General features: G+C 44.5%; 1 protein-coding gene across 1 annotated transcript in view; it reads left to right on the top strand.

Annotated features, from left to right (window-relative positions):
• LOC106566735 (cadherin-4) overlaps positions 1-19,922 on the top strand; it is a 523,629-nt gene that overhangs the window by 422,982 nt on the left and 80,725 nt on the right. The window contains exons 7-8 of the mRNA XM_014135075.3: positions 7,807-7,951; positions 9,787-9,959. Coding sequence (XP_013990550.1) covers positions 7,807-7,951; positions 9,787-9,959 — 318 coding nt within the window. The remainder of the gene's footprint in view (positions 1-7,806; positions 7,952-9,786; positions 9,960-19,922) is intronic.

The following is a 19,922-nucleotide window of genomic DNA, read 5'->3' as shown; positions in this document are numbered from 1 at the left end:
GTATTTATTTATTTATCTTGCTCCTTTGCACCCCAGTAGCTCTACTTGCACATTCATCTTCTGCACACCCTACCATTCCAGTGTTTAATTGCTATATTGTAATTACTTCTCCACCATGGCCTATTTATTGTCTTACCTCTCTTATCCTACCTCATTTGCACATGCTGTTTATAGATTTTTCTACTGTATTATTGATTGTATGTTTGTTTATTCCATGTGTAACTCTGTGTTGTTGTATGTGTCGAACTGCTCTTCTTTATCTTGGCCAGGTTGCAGTTGCAAATGAGAACTTGTTCTCAACTAGCCTACCTGTTTAAATAAAGGTGAAGTATATATATATTTTTAAATGCTAGGTTAAACCGTTAATGTGAGAGAATTGTATTCCCTTTAAAGTTGAACTAAGTCATTGGCCCGCCCCCATGAGCACAGACATGATCTGGCTCATGGGACAGCCCTTTTCTACTGTTACGAATAAAACCCTCTCTGAAGAAATCTTCTTCAGACCACGAGTACCTCGATGGACACCGAGGGGGCAAAGGTCTGAGTAGAGACAACAAAAACCTCAGTTTAAGCTAAGGTTGTAATGGTTGTTGAATTCCTAACCATACCACGTGGAGCATTGGCTACACGGCTGGAAATGTTTCAACTGTGAAACTATTGATCCCGACAGAATAAGAGCAAATCTTAGATACTAATTACTAGTCTGCAGCTAGAAATTATGTCAACCTGGAATGCGAACACCAACAACTGCCGAAACATCTATTCTAATGCGAACATATCTGAATGGTACTCTGAAGTATCCATTCTAACGACGAAATACTTCAGGGAAGCAGAAAGAGAGACGCTCGGACGAACTCTCCGACAGAAAGACGGACGATTCCAACAGAGATCATGATGACACACTGAGCGTAAATATATATTGATTGTAATTATTCCCGAATGAGTGAGCGTTCATGTGCAAAGGATTAGCATTTCAATTAATATAATTATCAACTCTGTAGTGACTCCTTTTTGTCTTTCCCGCCCTTCTCAGTCCACACCCACTTCCCTTTGTCCACCAAGCCGTCATATCGGCTTAGCCCACTAGGGAACCTCCCCTATCCTTTCCTTGTAACCATATCTACTGTTTGTTTGTTTCTGCATTTCTGTGATTATTTAGTTAGTTAGTAAATAAATGATTAAGATAATTGGTGTATGGATGATTCATAGTAAAGGCTGGGTTCGTGCAGATAACCAACAATTTATGACGTTTTGAAATGAGACTAACATGAGGTAAAGAATAATTCATTAATTAGAAGACTTAATTGATCGGATATTAAAATATCTGAAGAGTTATGTTAGGAAAATTATAACTTTGTAATTTGAAGATTTTCCTTGGTGCCCCGACTTCCTAGTTAATTACATTTACATGATTAGTTTAATCACGTAATAATAATTACAGAGAATTGATTTGATAAAATAACAGTCTTCACTTTAATGATGCCAAAGACACGACACTTGCAGTAAGATGAAGACATTCGTCTATGAGGCATTTTCACTATTCCCAATCCAGAAGAGATCTCTCTCGTGTGGAGCCTGTGTCTCTCACATGCTACAGCACACACACACACCAGAAAGACCCTGCTCTTAATTCGTGACGATGGCGGAGAGAACTAAACGTTCAAAAGTGTGGTTACACTTCACCAGAGTCGATGCTGACAATGCTCGTTGCCACATGTGCAACAAGACTTTTGCCTGTAAGGGCGGAATCGCGAGCAATCTGTCCAAACATCTATCGAAATTGCATCATGTACAGGCATAGAAATGCAGAGTTTTTGACTGCCTAGCTCGTAGTTAATCTCTCGTTACCCGATCTATGTTAGGTATGTATGCTAGCAGCCTGGAGCCCACACATGGTGTTAGCTAAATTATGCGAACATTCGTTCATGATCAAAGTAACCATTAGCCAGCTGATTGTTTAGCTATGGGTGCGTTCATAAATTCAATCACCCATTTAAAGATTTTGCTACTTTTTTGTTAAAGTTGCAGCTACAATGAACCAACCCACTCCTCCCTCTAATACCACTGGTCCAAGCCAAAGACAAGCCCAAAGCCCCTTCACGCTGGCAGCTAGTGGGAGGATGACTGAGGAGGTATTTGTATTTCGCGCCACGAGATTCCACTGGCTGTTGACTAGGGTGGGACGCAAGCGTCATTCATGAGTGCCACCTAGCCATGACAAAGTTCATAGTGAAAGGCCTACACCCCTTTGCAACAGTGGAGTCCAAGGGTTTTAGGTAACAGTCTGTCAGTATCAAATCAAATCAAATCCAAGTTTATTTGTCACGTACGCCGAATACAACAGGTGTAGACCTTACAGTGAAATGCTTACTTACAGGCTGTAACCAACAGTGCAATTTCTAAGTAAAAAAAAAGATATTTGGTGAACAATAGATAAGTAAGGAAATAAAAAACAACAGTAAAAAAGACAGTGAAAAATAACAGTAGCGAGGCTATATACAGTAGCGAGGCAATAACAGTATCGAGACTATATACAGGCACCAGTTAGTCGGGCTGATTGAGGTAGTATGTACATGTAGGTATGGTTAAAGTGACTTTGCATATATGATAAACAGAGAGTAGCAGTAGTGTAAAAGAGGGGTTGGCGGGTGGTGGGTGGCGGGACACAATGCAGATAGTCCGGGTAGCCAATGTGTGGGAGCACTGGTTGGTCGGCCCAATTGAGGTAGTATGTACATGAATGTATAGTTAAAGTGAATATGCATATATGATAAACAGAGAGTAGCAGCAGCGTAAAAGAGGGGTTGGGGGGGGTCACACAATGGAAATTGTCCGGGTAGCCATTTGATTACCTGTTCAGGAGTCTTATGGCTTAGGGGTAAAAACTGTTGAGAAGCCTTTTGGTCCTAGACTTGGCACTCTGGTACCGCTTGCCATGTGGTAGTAGAGAGAACAGTCTATGACTGGGGTGGCTGGGATCTTTGACAATTTTTAGGGCCTTCCTCTGACATCGCCTGGTATAGAGGTCCTGGATGGCAGGCAGCTTAGTCCGTACTAGGCTACCCTCTGAAGTGCCTTGCAGTCGGAGGCCGAGCAGTTGCCGTACCAGGCAGTGATGCAACCAGTCAGGGTGCTCTCGATGTTGCAGCTGAAGAACCTTTTGAGGATCTCAGGACCCATGCCAAATCTTTTCAGTCTCTTGAGGGGGAATAGGCTTTGTCGTGCCCTCTTCACGACTGTCTTGGTGTGTTTGGACCATTCTAGTTTGTTGGTGATGTGGACACCAAGGAACTTGAAGCTCTCAACCTGCTCCACTACAGCCCCGTCAATGAGAATGGGGGCGTGCTCAGTCCTCCTTTTCCTGTAGTCCACAATCATCTCCTTAGTCTTGGTTACGTTGAGGGAGAGGTTGTTATTCTGGCACCACCCAGCCAGGTGTCTGACCTCCTCCCTATCGGCTCTCTCGTTCGTTGTCGGTGATCAATCCTACCAGTATATATTGAGTTGTATTAATTTTTAGGATATTGTAGTACAAAAGGGTTGTATGTTAGTCCCATCACTCCATAATACAAAACACAACAACACAATAATTCCATAATGATAATTCAACACAGGAAAACAATCATTTTTTTTACTGTAGGGAGATGATCAAGGCACTCAACCCCAAATATACCCCTCCCTCCTGGAGTTACCTTAGTGACACATTAATTCCTACCTGGTATGGTGTTGAAAAGGCCAATGTGATCACTGAGCTGAAGGACGTGCCAAAGCTGGCCATCACATCAGGCGGGTGGACCAGCCTCTGTCCGGACCCCTATCTCACTGTTACAGTGCACTACACAAGCCAGGGCAGTGTAAAACAGAAGGTCCTCCACACCAAGGCAGTGTAAAAATCGCAAACTGGCGAAGTAGTGGCAGAGGAGATCTCAGACATTCTGGAATAGTTTGAGTTTGAGCCGAGGAAGATTGTAGCTGTGACTGTTGATAATGCTGGCAATATGGATGTTGCCATCAAGAGTCTACACATCCTAAAAATAGGATGCTTTGCATATTCATTGAATCTGGCAGCTCAGAAGATCTACAAAATGACTTCCATTGATAAATGGGCAGCCCGAATCAGAGCTGGTCGTGTGGTTCAAGAGATCATCGATGTCCAAAAAACAGTCTTGAAGGAAAACCAGCAGCTCCTTGGTAAGAAGCCAGTTTAATCTATTAAAGTATTATTTTGAAATTCCCACATTTAACAATTTCATTAAATATTCAAGTGTGATTTGATTTGATACTGACAGACTGTTACCTAAAACCCTTGGACTCCACTGTTGCAAAGGGGTGTAGGCCTTTCACTATGAACTTTGTCACGGCTAGTTGGCACTCATTCAAAGTCCAAAGAGAAGGTGTGGGGGAACCTCTCCAAGCGCTATCAGGATGAGGACATTCAAGCCTTCCTGCATGAGGCCACAGCAATGGACCCCAGATTTAAAGGGAGGCCGGTGAGTGACGCCACCTGGGACAGGCTGAGGAAGGCAACTGTTGAGGGCAATGTGACAGGAGCAACACCAGGGCTGTCAGAGGAGCCGGAGCAGACAGACACACAGCACCAGCAACAGGAGGAGTCTGAAGGAGAAGGAGAGGAAATGGAGGAGACAGTCCCTCCATTGAACAAAACAAGGAGTGCCTTGGAGGAGCTGTTCTCAGAGGAGGACAGGGAGTTGAGGTTGACGATCCAACAGGACACCTTGTCCCTCACCCTCAGCGAGCATGTTGACCTAGAGGTCCACAAAGGCCTGCCTCCCATCCCCATGGCTGAAGATCCTGTGATGTGATGGTGGGAGAAGAGAGCTACTCTGCCCCTCCTCACAAACATTGCAACAAGCTACCTTTGTGCTCAAGCCTCCTCCACCTCTAGCGAGAGGGTATTTTTGACTGCAGGGAACACAATAAGCCAGGAGAGGTCCCGACTTCTCCCAGAGAAGACAAATATGTTCATCTTTCTCCAGAAGAACTGCTAAGAACAGTTAGTCCTTTTGCAGCCTACCTGCATGCCCCACCCATGTTGCTCTATACCACTGTCTTTTCTTTTGCAGGAAAATATTGTTTATTTAATTTGTTTTACATTTCCATCATCACAACATTAGAGTCTATAATAGGGATTTGTTCAAAACATTACTGTTTCTTTTGCTGTAAATAGTTGTTTATTTTACATTAAAAAAAATAAAGCAATGTTAATTCTGTTCTTAATTAGTTTCGGGTTTTTTTGTAAAAAATAACAGAACCGATAAGAATACCGTTAAAGTACCGGATCGATAAGCAGTATCGGTAAGAGTAGTAATACCGTTAAAATCTTAACGATACCCATCCCTAGTTCCTAACCTATCTGCCACTAACAGCATATTTTCAGTTTTCCACTCCCAGACAGCAAAATTCTTGATTGAGAAATTGCCTTTGCTAAGAAGCTATTTTGGTTTATTTTTGACCATTTTAATTGAAAACTATCACAGTAAGGTACTTAACTGTTACCCAGAAATTATTTGATATTGAGATTTAAAAAAAACGTCTGCAGTGGACCTTTAAACATGGCTTGTAATCTCTGACTAGCGGTGTTATTGAATGAGGGTGTGGGCGCGGCGTACGCAGCACTGGGAGAGAGATAAAGCTTTGTGGGCTCCCAGACTGCGGTTTAGCAGGGAGTGATGGCAGTGTGCGGATATTGGGTGCAGGGCCAGATCAGACAATGCAGAGGAAAAAGAAAAGTCAAATTAACCTTTGGGAGACCCGGTGATGCAATTTTTGTGAGGTGCAGAGAGGAGAGGGGAGGGGAATGTAGAGAGATTGGAGAGGATGTTCACCTGCCTTAGAGAAAGGAAGTGGATGGTGCGCCCTCCTGATTATTTTTCCTGTCACAAGGCCACAACCCTCCTGGCAAGAGGGTAAGAAGGTTTTTAATAGATAGTTGTCATGGCGATACCCCGGCTGACACCCTCTCATTGTCCGATCAGAAGCTCATAATAGAGAGGTTCTGCTGCTACAGATTTTAACTATACATTCCTCCCCTTCTCCTCTTTTCACTTTTCTTTCCCTCCTCCTTTTTTTTTACTTCTTCCCTTGCCTCCGCTTTCCTCCATTTATCTCTTTCCCTCCTCCCTTCCTTTCCTCCTCTCCTCCTCTCCTTCTCTGTTCTCTCTTTTGAAGCATATACCCTGAGAATCAGATAGGTTGGTGGAAGGTCTTACTACATCCATTCATGTGTCCTGTTGATAGTCATCTCAGACATTCTAACAGGCTACATATTTGCCTGTTGCAGTGGAATGTTGATGTCATCCTGATTCCTAGTGATCCATCTCAATCGACAAATTGTTCCTAAACCTTTGTCATTTCACGCAGTCTACAGGGACAAAGTTGAATAAATCATTGTCGATGATATAAAGCATGCTAGTAAGGTCAAATAGTGAAATATAACACCTTGATTTTAAAGAGAGATCAGTGTTACCCTCTCCCTGGGTGCAGTAAAAACAGAGCTCAGATGTTTATTGAATCTTAACATATTTTCTACGGATGACCAAGGTATATTACCAGCATTTTTCTCCTGCAGTGTTCTTTATCAAAACATTTTTCTTTCAGATTTCTGGGGAGGGAAAGGATATCTGGACAGGCTTTCCTGTCTGTATAGATTTTGATATTAATTATATGCCCAAACTATGTGTGAAATCCTGTTGCTCTAGGATAGGATACAGTCGAGCAGCAGTTCACATTGACTCACTGTGTTTGTGATGTGGGCAATAAGATTAAGAGATTTTGGGATTCCCTTTCAAATAAACCAACCACAGAATGTTGGACTGAGATCCAAGAAGACTAGGAGAAGAAGTAAACAAAATAATAGATCATATTTTGAAGGGAAGCCAGCCTTTTAAAACGAGGGAATTTTGTTGTTTGTTACTTTAAATTAACTAGTCCTGAGAATTAGGTGTTGGAGATGCTGGGACAATTTTGTAGTGTGCATTTTAACACCAATAAACCCATATTTTTCTGAAAACTCTTTTACCCGTATACATGAATGAACGCTTCTCCCTCTTTGTCACGGATGCCATGGTTGCCCTTAGTTTGAAGATGTCGTCCAGACAGGTGTTTTACAGATTTCTGTGTTCTCTTTTCGAGTCCCTCCACATTTGCAATCAAATGCCGGAATTTTACCCACCTACTTAGCTATCGTACTCTGCTTCCTCCAGAAAGTGGAGAGCCTTAGCAACACTTGTGGAGTTCTTTGTGGTATCTTTCAAAAAAGCCACTTTAGAAAGGATGACCTACTGTACACATACTAAGCAGCTCATGTTATAGACAGAAGCGGGCTACATGGCAGTCCAATCCGAACTATTATCTCAGCCAATCATGGCTAGCAGGAAGGTTCCTCACTTTTTCTGTGGCTAAACCAACTGGGCTCGTAATTTAACAATTTCATTGGTATTTACAGATGGCAGACAAGTTTGTTTTTAAGGCAAATTAAAGTTGTTCCAGAATAATAAACGCATTTTGATAAAAATTTAAAAATGACGTTCACATACGCCTAGTTTCCTGAAACGAGTCACATATATTATTGGTGCTTGGTACCCATTGGGCTGTGCAATTATGAAATGCAACGTTGTTTATTTCTCTCAGGTCCTGTTGTTTTTCTCAAACATGCCCTAAAATGCAGTGCATAGCCTTGGTTACCACACTGCATATCAACCATATCATGTTACTGATGTTGAGTTTGTTAATGGCAGCATAATTGACCCACAATCTTTATCTCTCTCACTCTCTCACCCTCTCCAGCTTCGTGCCCATGCAGTGAACATGAATGGTGAGCGGGTGGAGAGCCCCATAGACCTGTACATCTATGTCATAGACATGAACGACAACCGGCCTGAGTTCAAGAACCAGGTCTACAACGGCTCTGTCGACGAGGGCTCCAAGCCAGGTAAACACAGGGATGGATGGATGGAACATTGTCTCTTTCTCACTGACATGGACAGAAGAAAGTTCTTACGTAAATCACACTGTAGAGAATAGTGAGTTTTACAGCAGTCTTTGCACATTACTTTGCTGTTCTGCGTGAGAAAAATGGAGCCTGTAGAGAATACCATTCGGAGCGTTTGTGTTGTGTTTTTTTATAGATTGATTCAGTTTCACATTCCACTTGATTTAGCCCAGAGGCATTTGCTCAGATGGAGTGCTTCAGTCCTGCAGTGTGCTCATTTAGCTAGCTCTACTGTTGGCTGCATGGCCATAAAGCTGTGGATGGTATGGCTGGAGATGATACGGCGATTAAATTTACCACGCTTTAGCTGCAGCTCCACTGACTCATTTGATTTATTCCCTCACAGTGAAGAGAAAGGCTTATGAGCCAGGTTGTATTGCACTAGAGGTGATCTGAAATCTGAAGAGGTGTCCAGGTGCTACGTGCACTTTCATTTTCTCACTAACTCTCTCTTTCGTTCTCCTTTTTCAACCTTAAGCGATTTTAATACAAACTCTGCCACCCCAACACAGACACACACACACGCACATGCACAAAAACACGCACACATCACCAATCCTTGGCAGTAGCATGCGTGACATTCAGCCGAACAATAATCATAAAAAAATAGTTTTGGTATTAAGAGCTCCAGTGGTTTCAATGGGAAGCCAATTACAGAGTTGAATTAGTTTTCAAATTAAAGACTCATTTAGACCCCTAATCCTGTCAGGCACAGAGTAGACGCCCGTACAAAGGGTCCACATTAAGCCCCCTAAGAACACCCCGTAATGAAATTACCCAGGCAATGGGTGACACAGTGTGATTCTCCAGAGATAGAGAGAGATAGAGGGAGAGAGAGAGAGATGGGTGAAAGATTGATAGTCTCCCTAGTTGGAACCAAATTCAAAGCCGCTCTCTGTCTGTCCTTTATCCCTCACTCTGTTCCTCTGCTCTTTCTTCCTTTCCTTTCTCTCTGAGTCCTTTGGAATCGAATTTCTCTCTTCTCTGCCCCATTGACAAATGTTCCTTTGAAATGTAATGGAGTTTGAAATGGTGGCTCGGCTGGAATTATCTCTGGACGGAGCTTGTCACTGGGACGATATCACTATTTCTGATAATAACAATTGGATGGAAATTACTGGTGGAGAGGAGAGGAGGCAGATGGAGAGAGAGAGGGAAAGAGACAGCTGGAGAGAGAAAGAGAGAGAGAGAGAGAGAGACAGAGACAGAGACGGGGGGGACAGGGAGAGGGGGAGGGATGGAGAAATTAGAAAGGAGCAGATACTGGGACAGAGAGAGAGAGGAGTATAAACAGGGACAGACAGATAAAGAGAGAGATTGAGAGATCAGTGTGTGCATGAATGTACAGTACCAGTCAAAAGTTTGGACACACCTACTCATTCCAGGGATTTTCTTTATTTTGACAATTTTTTACACTGTAGAATAATAGTGAAGACACCCAAACTATGAATTAACACAAACAATTTATATTTGAGATTCTTCAGAGTAGCCACAGCTTTGCACACTCTTGGCATTCCCTCAACCAGCTTCATGAGGTAGTCACTTGGAATGCGTTTCAATTAGCAGCTTCATGAAGAATGCTTTTCCAACATTCTTGAAGGAGTTCCCACATATGCTGAGCACTTGTTGGCTGCTTTTCCTTCACTCTACGGTTTAAAAATAAAGAAAAACTCTTGAATAAGGAGGAGGGTCCAAACTTTTGACTGGTATTTTGTGCTTGTGTACCTGTCCCTGTGTATATATGCCTCATCTGACTGTTGCCTCCTCTTCATCAGGTACGTTTGTGACGCACCTGGCAGCCTTCGATCATGATGACAACACCACGGCCAATGGGATGGTGCGCTACCGAATCCTTTCCCAGACGCCACACAGCCCCATCCCCAACATGTTCACCATCAACAGCGAGACCGGAGACATTGTCACCGTGGCAGCAGGCCTCGACCGCGAGGTCAGTAATCCTGGTAAAGCTGGTGGGATGTGTTCTCACTAAAAAGTAGGGCCCAGAGATTTTGCTGTTAAGGTCAGAAGAACTCCTGGCCCTCCACATAATGAATGAGGATAATGTAATGTGAAAGTCAAGGTTCATTTCACACAGTGTGTTTGTGCTGTGGTAACAGCAGTGCTGGAACTGCCTCTGGGAACAACCTGGTCTAAGAGCATTTCGTATTATTTTGTATGTAAATCCAAGACACTCGATTTAGTATGAAGCAGTATGTACAGTTGAAGTCGGAAGTTTACATACACTTAGGCTGGAGTCATTAAAACTCGTTTTTCAACCACTCCACAAATGTCTTGTTAACAAACTATAGTTTTGGCAAGTCTGTTAGGACATCTACTTTGTGCATGACACAAGTATTTCTTCCATGAATTGTTTACAGACAGATTATTTCACTTATAATTCACTGTATCACAATTCCAGTGGGTCAGAAGTTAACCTGATGTGGATAGGGGGCAGTATTTTCACGGCCGGATGAAAAAACGTACCCGATTTAAACTGGTTACTACTCTTGCCCAGAAATGAGAATATGCATATTATGAAGTTTATAAAACTGTTTGAATGGTGTCTGTGAGTATAACAGAACTCATATGGCAGTCAAAAACCTGAGAAAAATTCAACCAGGAAGAGTAGGATCTGAGAAATGTAGTTCTTCTTTCGAGTCCCTTTCGAAACTACAGTATCTGTGCTGTCACGTTGCACTTTCTAAGGCTTCCATTGGCTTTCTAAAGCCTTCAGAAAGTGTTTTGAGCATTCCCTTGTCACTGGGCAGAGTATAGTAGCTCAGTTTCTGAGTGGACTGCCTCGGGACAAAGAGATTGGATATGCGCGTTCCCGCGAGCACGCTGTTTTTTCTTTTCCTCCTTGAATGATTACACTATTGTCCGGTTGGAATATTATCGCAATATTAAAAATACCATAAAAATTGATTTTAAACAGCGTTTGACATGCTTCTAAGTACGGTAATGGAACATTTTGACTTTTTGTGTCTCGAAATGCGCTCGCGCGTTACCCTTTGGATTGTGACCTGAACGCACGAACAAAACGGAGGTATTTGGACATAACTATGGATTATTTGGAACACAAACAACATTTCTTGTGGAAGTAGCAGTCCTGGGAGTGCATTCTGACGAAGATCAGCAAAGGTAATACAATATTTCTAATACTAATTCTGAGTTTAGTTTGCGCCGAACTTGGCGGGTGTCTGAATAGCTCGCTGTGATGGCGAGCTATGTACTCAGAATATTGAAAAATGTGCTTTCGCCCAAAAGCTATTTTAAAATCTGACACAGCGATTGCATAAAGGAGTTCTGTGTCTATAATTCTTAAAATAATTGTTATGTATTTTGTCAATGTTTATGATGAGTATTTTTGTAAATTCACCGGAAGTTTTTGGTGGGAATACATTTTCTGAACATCACGCGCCAATGTAAAAAGCTGTTTTTGGATATAAATATGAACTTCATTGAACAAAACATACATGTATTGTATAACATAATGTCCTAGGAGTGTCATCTGATGAAGATCATCAAAGGTTAGTGCTTCATATAGCTGTGTTTTGGGTTTTATTGACATATATGCTTGCTTGTAAAATAGCTGTGTGATTATTTTTGTCTATGTACTCTCCTAACATAATCTAATGTTTTGCTTTCTCTGTAAAGCCTTTTTGAAATCGGACAACGTGGTTGGATTCAGGAGAGGTTTATCTTTCAAATGGTGTAAAATAGTCATATGTTTGAAAAATGGAAATTATTGTATTTTTGAGGTTTTGTATTTCGCGCCATGCGATCCCATTGGCTGTTGGCTAGGGGTTCCGCTGGCGGAACGGGATTCCGCTAGCGGAACGCCTAGATGTAAAAGGTTTTAACATACACTAAGTTGACTGTGCCTTTAAACAGTTTGGAAAATTCCCGAAAATTATGTCATGGCTTTAGAAGCTTCTGATAGGCTAATTGACATCATTTGAGTCAATTGGAGGTGTACCTGTGGATGTATTTCAAGGCCTACCTTCAAACTCAGTGCCTCTTTGCTTGACATCATGGGAAAATCTAAAGAAATCAGCCAAGACCTCTGAATAAAGACCTCCACAAGTTTGGTTCATCCTTGGGAGCAATTTCCAAATGCCTGAAGGTACCACGTTCATCTGTACAAACAGTAGTTCGCAAGTATAAACACCATGGGACCACTCAGCCGTCATACCGCTCAGGAAGGAGACGCGTTCTTTCTCCTAGAGATGAATGTTCTTTGGTGCGAAAAGTGCAAATCAATCCCAGAACAACAGCAAAGGACCTTGTGAAGATGCTGGAGGAAACAGGTACAAAAGTATCTGTATCCACAGTAAAACGAGTTCTATATCGACATAACCTGAAAGGCCGCTCCGCAAGGAAGAAGCCACTGCTCCAAACCGACATAAAAAGCCAGACTACAGTTTACAACTGCACATGGGGACGAAGATCGTACTTTTTGGAGAAATGTCCACTGGTCTTGTCACGTTCGTCGTAGGAATTGGACCAAAATGCAGCGGGAATGTGTATGCTCATCTTCTTTTATTTAGAAGAAAACCAAAATAAACACTTAATACAAAACAACAACGAAAAACAGTTCTGTGAGGCACACAGCTACACACATGGAACTACCCACAAAAACCCATAAAAAAACACCCCTACTAAATAGGACCTTCAATTAGAGGCAACGAGGAACAGCTGCCTCCAATTGAAGGTCAACCCAATAAACTAAACATAGAAATAGAAAAACTAGAACGAACATACAAATATACTAGCATAGAACATAAACCAAAAACCCCGAAACACATTAAACAAACACCCCCTGACACGCCCTGACCAAACTACAATAACAAACAACCCCTTTTACTGGTCAGGACGTGACAGTACACCCCCCCCCCAAAAAAAAGTGCAGACCCCGGATGCACCTCAAACAAAAAACACAAAAATAAACCCCAAAACAAAAATAATCCCAAACTAAAGGGAGGGAAGGGAGGGTGGCCACCGTCACCGACGGTTCTTGTGCTACACCCCCCCCTCCCCAGTCCTCCACTATGGTGGTGGCTCAGGCTCCGGCCTTAGCCCCAACCTAACCTGTCCATCCCCGCTGAAGACTCAGGGCTAAGGCGCGTCGCTGGAGACCTCGGGCTGAGGCGCCTCGCTGGAGACCTCGGGCTGATGCGCATCGCTGGAGACCTCGGACTGGAGGGCGACTCTGGGAGCTCCGGACTGGAGGGCGACTCTGGGAGCTCCGGACTGGAGGGCGACTCTGGGAGCTCCGGACTGGAGGGCGACTCTGGGAGCTCCGGACTGGAGGGCGACTCTGGGAGCTCCGGACTGGAGGGCGACTCTGGGAGCTCCGGACTGGAGGGCGACTCTGGGAGCTCCGGACTGGAGGGCGACTCTGGCTGCGCCGGTTCTGGACTGTAGGACGACTCTGGCTGCGCCGGTTCCGGACTGTAGGGCGACTCATGCTGCGCCGGTTCCGGACTGTAGGGCGACTCTGGCTGCGCCGGTTCCGGACATTAGGCCGTCTCTGCAGGCTCCGGACTGTGGGCCGTCTCTGCAGGCTCCGGACTGTGGGCCGTCTCTGCAGGCTCCGGACTGTGGGCCGTCTCTGCAGGCTCCGGACTGTGGGCCGTCTCTGTCGGTTCCGGACTGTTGGCCGTCTCTCTCGGTTCCGGACTGTGGGCCGTCTCTGTCGGTTCCGGACTGTAGGACGTCGCCGGAAGCACTGGACGGGGCACTGTTGCCGGAAGCTCTAGACGGGGCACTGTCGCCCGAAGCTCTAGACGGGGAACTGTCGCCGGAAGCTCTAGATGGGGCACTGTCGTCGGAAGCTCTAGACAGGGAACTGTCGTCGGAAGCTCTGGACGGGGTACTGTCGTTGGAAGCTCTGGACGGGACTGTGCACTGAAGGCCTGATGCGTGGGGCTGGCTTTGGAGACGCCAGACTATTTTCACGCACCACAGGGCTAGTGCGAGGAGCAGGAGCAGGACGTACTGGACTGGGCTGACGAACTGGAGGCCTGGTGCGTGGGGCTGGTACTGGAGGTACCAGACTGGAGACACGCACCCCAAGGCTAGTGCGAGGAGCGGGAACAGGACGTACTGGACTGGGCTGACGCACTGGAGGCCTGGTGCGTGGTGCTGGCTTTGGAGGCGCCAGACTGGAGACACGCACCTCAAGGCTAGTGCGAGGAGCAGGAACTGGATACACCGGGCCATGAACAAGCACTGGAGGTCTGGAGTGCACAGCCTGCGCAACCCGTCCTGGCTGGGTGGAGCGGAGTGCTGGCAGAGGGCGAACTGGGCTGTGCAGAGGCCTGATGGCTGCCGTGCGTAGAGCAGGCGCAGGGTAGCCTGGGCCTAGGAGACGCACTGGTGGCCAGATGTGCTGTGCAGGCATACTCCTACCTGGCTGGATGCCCACTCTAGCACGGCACTTGCGAGGGGCTGGGATCGCTCGCACTGGACTGTGCGGGCGCATGGGTGAGATCGTGCGCACTTCCGCATAGACCGGCGCTCTCATGATCCGCTGCTCCCCATAATAAGCACGGGGAGTTGGCTTAGGTCTATTACCTGACCTAGCCACTCTTCCCGTGTGCCCCCCCAAAAAATATTTATTGGGGCTGCCTCTCACACTTGCCAATCTGCGCGTATAATGCCTCGTAATGAAGCCGCTCCGCCTTGGCTGCCTCCAGCTCCTCCTTAGGAATGGGCCTAAATTCACCCAACTTATTTTGGGAATGTGATGAAAGAAATAAAAGCTGAAATAAATTATTCTCTCTACTATCTGACATTTCACATTCTTAAAATAAATTGGTGCTTTACATTTTAGTCATTTAGCAGACGCTCTTATCCAGAGCGACTTACAGTAGTGTCGTGTCTTTGGCTATGCCGGATTAAGTGATATGACATGCTAACCTATAAAATTCTTTCTCTAATTAATATTACCTGATTAAGCTAATCATGTAAATGTAATTAACTAGAAAGTCGGGGCACCATGGAAGAACGTTTATAGAGCTGTTATCTTCCGAATAAACTCTTAAAATACTAAGTAATACTTTACATCGGTAGCAGTCAATATTAACCCTTATCTTATTTTCAGTCTCATAATGAACGTTGTAAATTCTTGGCTATCTTCACGAACCCTGGCTAACAAGTTGAATCAGCAATACCAAATTGGGTTTAATTATTTATTTACTAAATACCTCAACTAATCACACAGAATTACTTATGCACAGAATACAAATGATGTCATACAGAAAACGTCCTGGTGGACGGAACCTGTATGATGTCTGGTTACACAAAGGAAGGGGGTTGGGCTTGAATGAAAGAGCGGGAAGATTTAGGAACAAAGAAACAGCAGCTATGCTATCGTAAATACATTATCTTATGCATTCTAAATTACCGCCCATTTGGAAAAGGAAAATGCAATAAATATTTACTCTGAGCTGCGCTTCGGTAGATTGGTCGTAGATGCTGGCCGGGTTGGCCAACAGATCTTCCTGTTCTCGGAAGAATGTCTCTGGTGGTAAATTGGATACGTGGTCGTATCTTCGTGTGGTCGTTAGACTGGATCCGTCGTCCGTCCTTTCCTAGCCCACGTCTACAGCAGTCGCTGCTAACTCAACGGCTAGGAAGTATCACTTCTGTAGTGAATAAGCTCAAAGTTCATACCATTCGCCACCAAAGCTCACGCCGAGGTTGGCTTAGTTCTGTACTTGACATGTGTGTCCTTCTAACGTAGAGGCTGCAGACCTCACGTACTGGAACAACCTGGTTATCTTTTCGTCAAAGGGTTATATAGTGGAGAGGGGGTGGATGTGTTTCATCGTTTATAACCCCTGTCTCTTCACAGGGGTGGGCCACTGATCAAGCAGGGCACTTTCCTTATGAAAACCCAATTCTCTCATTTGGAAGCTAAAATTACATTTAATCTCCTAACAAACAATTTCAATATCAAACATTTCAATTGCATAACAATTCCATGTTACTCTGATAACTAGAGGGTGTATACTTTCTCAGGTACAGTTTATGTCGTCCTGTCATCAGTCATAATGTCTCAGATGACAACCGAACTGACATACATACTCATTACGTTCCAAAGCATATTTCCAACTGGTTTTATTACCAAAATATGGTTCCTTTTCCCCATTTGTTTGATGTTCCCAGACTCTCTATATTTAACACAGGCTATTCAAGTCCTTCAGTAGGGTCAGAGAGGGGAAGGGAGAAAGGGATTTATGGGGGGGGGGTCATAAACCTTACCCACAGGCCAAGGTCATGACAGTCCCCCCATGTTGGGTTCAATCTTGCGATTAAACTGCATGTTGTAAACCAACATAAAAAATGAACGTGGGTTGTCCTGGTTGTGGATCATCGTTGTGGTCCCCATCTGGCGGTCGACCCGGGTAGGGTGTCTGCAAATGAAGATGTCCGTTCCATGGCTCGGCAGCAGATGTCCAGTTGGTGGTTGCTATTGCAGTCCCCCCTCTGGTGGTCGACCCGGGTAGGGTCTCTGCAAATGAAGATGTCCGTTCCATGGCTCGGCAGCGGATGTCCGGATTGGGATCGCCGTTCCGGACCCGTCGTCTGGTCGTCCAGACTGGAATATCTGGGCAGTAACTTAGGCAGATGTTAACCACGCACACACACTCATGAAATATATCATTACATTTCCTCCCAAATGAGCGGCGTTGTGGCACTAACTGATGGTTGTATGGGGGAGTTGTTTATGGCTCTATCACTTTCTATGTGCCAAAGAAAATGAAAGAAAATGAATGAAAGCATAAACAAAACAAAATATAGTTATGCCACCTTAATCATCTAATTGGACTGTATTCTATCTACGTCCATGGTCTTGGGAAAATGACCCTATCATGGCATTGTCTAATGTCATATCTAGGGCTTTCCTAATTTGCGGGGTGGCGCTTAGGGTACTATCCTAAGTTGACAACTATATGATAAGTCTACCGCTGTAAGGCACTAGTTTTGGGCAGTCTACAGGGATGACCTATGGACTTCTGGTTAGAAAACTGGTGAGTGCTGTAGAGTCAAAGGCCTAGAAGTAAATGTTCAACTTTACTAAAGCTGGTATTTTGCTTGGACCCTTAAGTGATCCTAGCATAAATCCTAATTGGATGTTCCGTTGTGCATGTGCGTTTATGCTTACACAATCGCGCATGTCAAGGGAAGAAAACCAAGTATCCTGGCAGATTACAACTTGTTCAGAATGAGTCTGACGTAGTCGGGTAATTTTCAGGTCAATGCCTGGAGGTCAGTCAGAATTGGTGTTAAGGGAGTCTGTAGTAGTTTTTCTACAAGTCACTGTGTCTTCCACTATTGTAGTGGCGGTAGGTATGAAGTCTATTTCATAGCTATGTTATCCACGGAGGAGCTAACCTCACGACAGAAGTACTCTTTAAGTATTGGACCAGTCATACGTGGTGTGATCATGGTTCATGACTTCTAATAACTTTTCTCCTGAACGGAGGGTTCTATTTATTAGTGGCATGTGTTAACCATTGGAAGAGTGCAATGGAGATTCCCTTCCCCGTGTTGCACTCTGAGTGACTCCTATGTCGCTATTATCAATAGCAATTTAACATGTGAGGTTACTAATCCTCTTACTGAGTGTTGCTGGACTGACTGTGGTATTGGTACTGGTATTCAAGGGGTCCAGTTGTCCTACCGATTTATTCTGAAATATTATCTACCGGAACACATGATTGGAGCATATTACTAGTTGTATTGTAGTTGAACCTACACATGGCAAGGAATGATTATTGTTGACATTTGTTTTGGAGGTGGACAAGTCCATTGGACTTCCTTTACGACCAGTGTGGTACACCTCAGTACTATCTTAGATGTGTTCTAAGATAATCCCCGTCTAGGGGCCTGTCTGCTCCTCACTGTTCTCATAGAGGAGTTTACAACTAGATTTGATTTATGCTCTGGCGGCCTCGTACGGTGTTGTCCGTAATCTCGACCCCCCCACCGGCCTCGATGAGGCTCATCATGGGTCTGGGCTACTATTCCCCCCCTTGTGTCTCGGGACCCCCCCACCAGCGGGTGGTGTTGGTGTCCGAGGCGCAAACGAAAAGGTCGGACCCTATGTACGAGTTGTCAGTGGCCGAGTTATTATGAGAATGGCTGTAACCTTTCAACCAAATCTCCTGGTGTTTGTGCGTCAACACCCTCAGTGGCTGTCGAGGTCTGTCAGTCACCACCGCGTCCGCGTGTGGCAACCTCTTCAGTACCTGCAAACTGAGACGAGGATATCGGTCTGTGATATCGCAAAGTGTTTCACCAGTGGGAGTCATCGGGTCAGTTGCTGGACTGACGCCATTAGTGTCATTGTAAGGGGTGACAGTCCCCAACAAAGCAGAAGGTGTATCATCGGAAGCAGAGTGTACTCTGCACATCAATGTTTTTCTTGCTGAGATGGCCGCAGTGCTTGCGGAAGTGTCCGAAGGGCAAGAGAAGTTCATCTCAACTACCGTATTGCACAACTGCAAGGAGGAGGGAAGTTGCTCATTCACAGAGACAGCTGGCTCGAAATCATGAAAAGAATGGTCAATCAGATTGGCTGATGGAATGTGTCGAGATATCGTAATATCTCTTTGGATCGGATTCTGCACCAAGAGGTTTCTAAACGTATTTTTCCCAAGGGGTGCTTTCGACAGATACCCCTCGTGAATGACTGCGTTGCAGCTAGCGTTAGGGGAAGACAGTGTGGTCAGTGGGGAAGGCACTGTGGCCTGTGACCATACCTGGTTGGTTTTCCAATCCATCAATGGGAGTAATCGATCCATCAAGTCTGCTCCAAGTAGCAGGGGTACAGTTTCGAGGCTGGTAACATACACAGGGTGAACGAGCAATATGTCCTTGAACTGTAGTTTCAGCATGACTCTCAATGTGAGAGGCGAGGTAGTCTGAGTGACCCCTCGAAGTGTAGTTTCGCATCGTTCCACTTTTAACCAATGTTTAGTTGGCTTCAAAACCCTTTTGAGATCATCAAACAATGTTTGAGAGATGAGTGATATTGTCGCACCCGAATCAATTAGCGCATGACAAGTTAATTTAACCTGTTATGGCTAGGGTGCAATATTTTCACGGCTGGATAAAAAACGTACCCGATTTAATCTGGTTACTACTCCTGCCCAGTAACTAGAATATGCATATAATTATTGGCTTTAGATAGAAAACACCCTAAAGTTTCTAAAACTGTTTGAATGGTGTCTGTGAGTATAACAGAACTCATAAGGCAGGCAAAAACCTGAGAAGATTTCATGCAGGAAGTGGCCTGTCTGACAAGGTGTCGTTCTTCTTGTCTCTGTTTATTGAAGAGTGAGGATCTTAGCTGTCCCGTGACACTTCCTACGGCTGCCATAGGGTCTCAGAAGGCGGTAAAAAGCTGAATCGTGGCTTTGCAGGCTCTGGCTGAAAAAAAGTAGCGCGTTTGGGTAGTGGCTGGTTACAGTACTGTGAGACTCAGGCTCGTGCCCGCGTCGACCGAAAGCTTTGTTTACTTTCCTCTGTTTAGCTAAATGGACATTCCCGGTCGGAATATTATCGCTTTTTTACGAGAAAAATGGCATAAAAATGGATTTTAAACAGCGGTTGACATGCTTCGAAGTACGGTAATGGAATATTTAGATTTTTTTTGTCACGAATTGCGCCATGCGCACGACCCTTATTTACCATTTAGGATAGTGTCTGGGACGCACGAACAAAACGCCGCTATTCAGATATAACGATGGATTATTTTGGACCAAACCAACATTTGTTATTGAAGTAGCAGTCCTGGGAGTGCATTCTGACGAAGACAACAAAAGGTAATCAAACTTTTATAATAGTAAATCTGATATTGGTGAGTGCTAAACTTGCCGGGTGTCTAAATAGCTAG

This window comes from Salmo salar, chromosome 13 (assembly GCF_965601325.2).
Source record: "Salmo salar chromosome 13, fSalSal1, whole genome shotgun sequence".
Lineage (NCBI taxonomy): Eukaryota > Metazoa > Chordata > Actinopteri > Salmoniformes > Salmonidae > Salmo > Salmo salar.
This window is presented reverse-complemented; position numbering and strand designations above follow the sequence as displayed.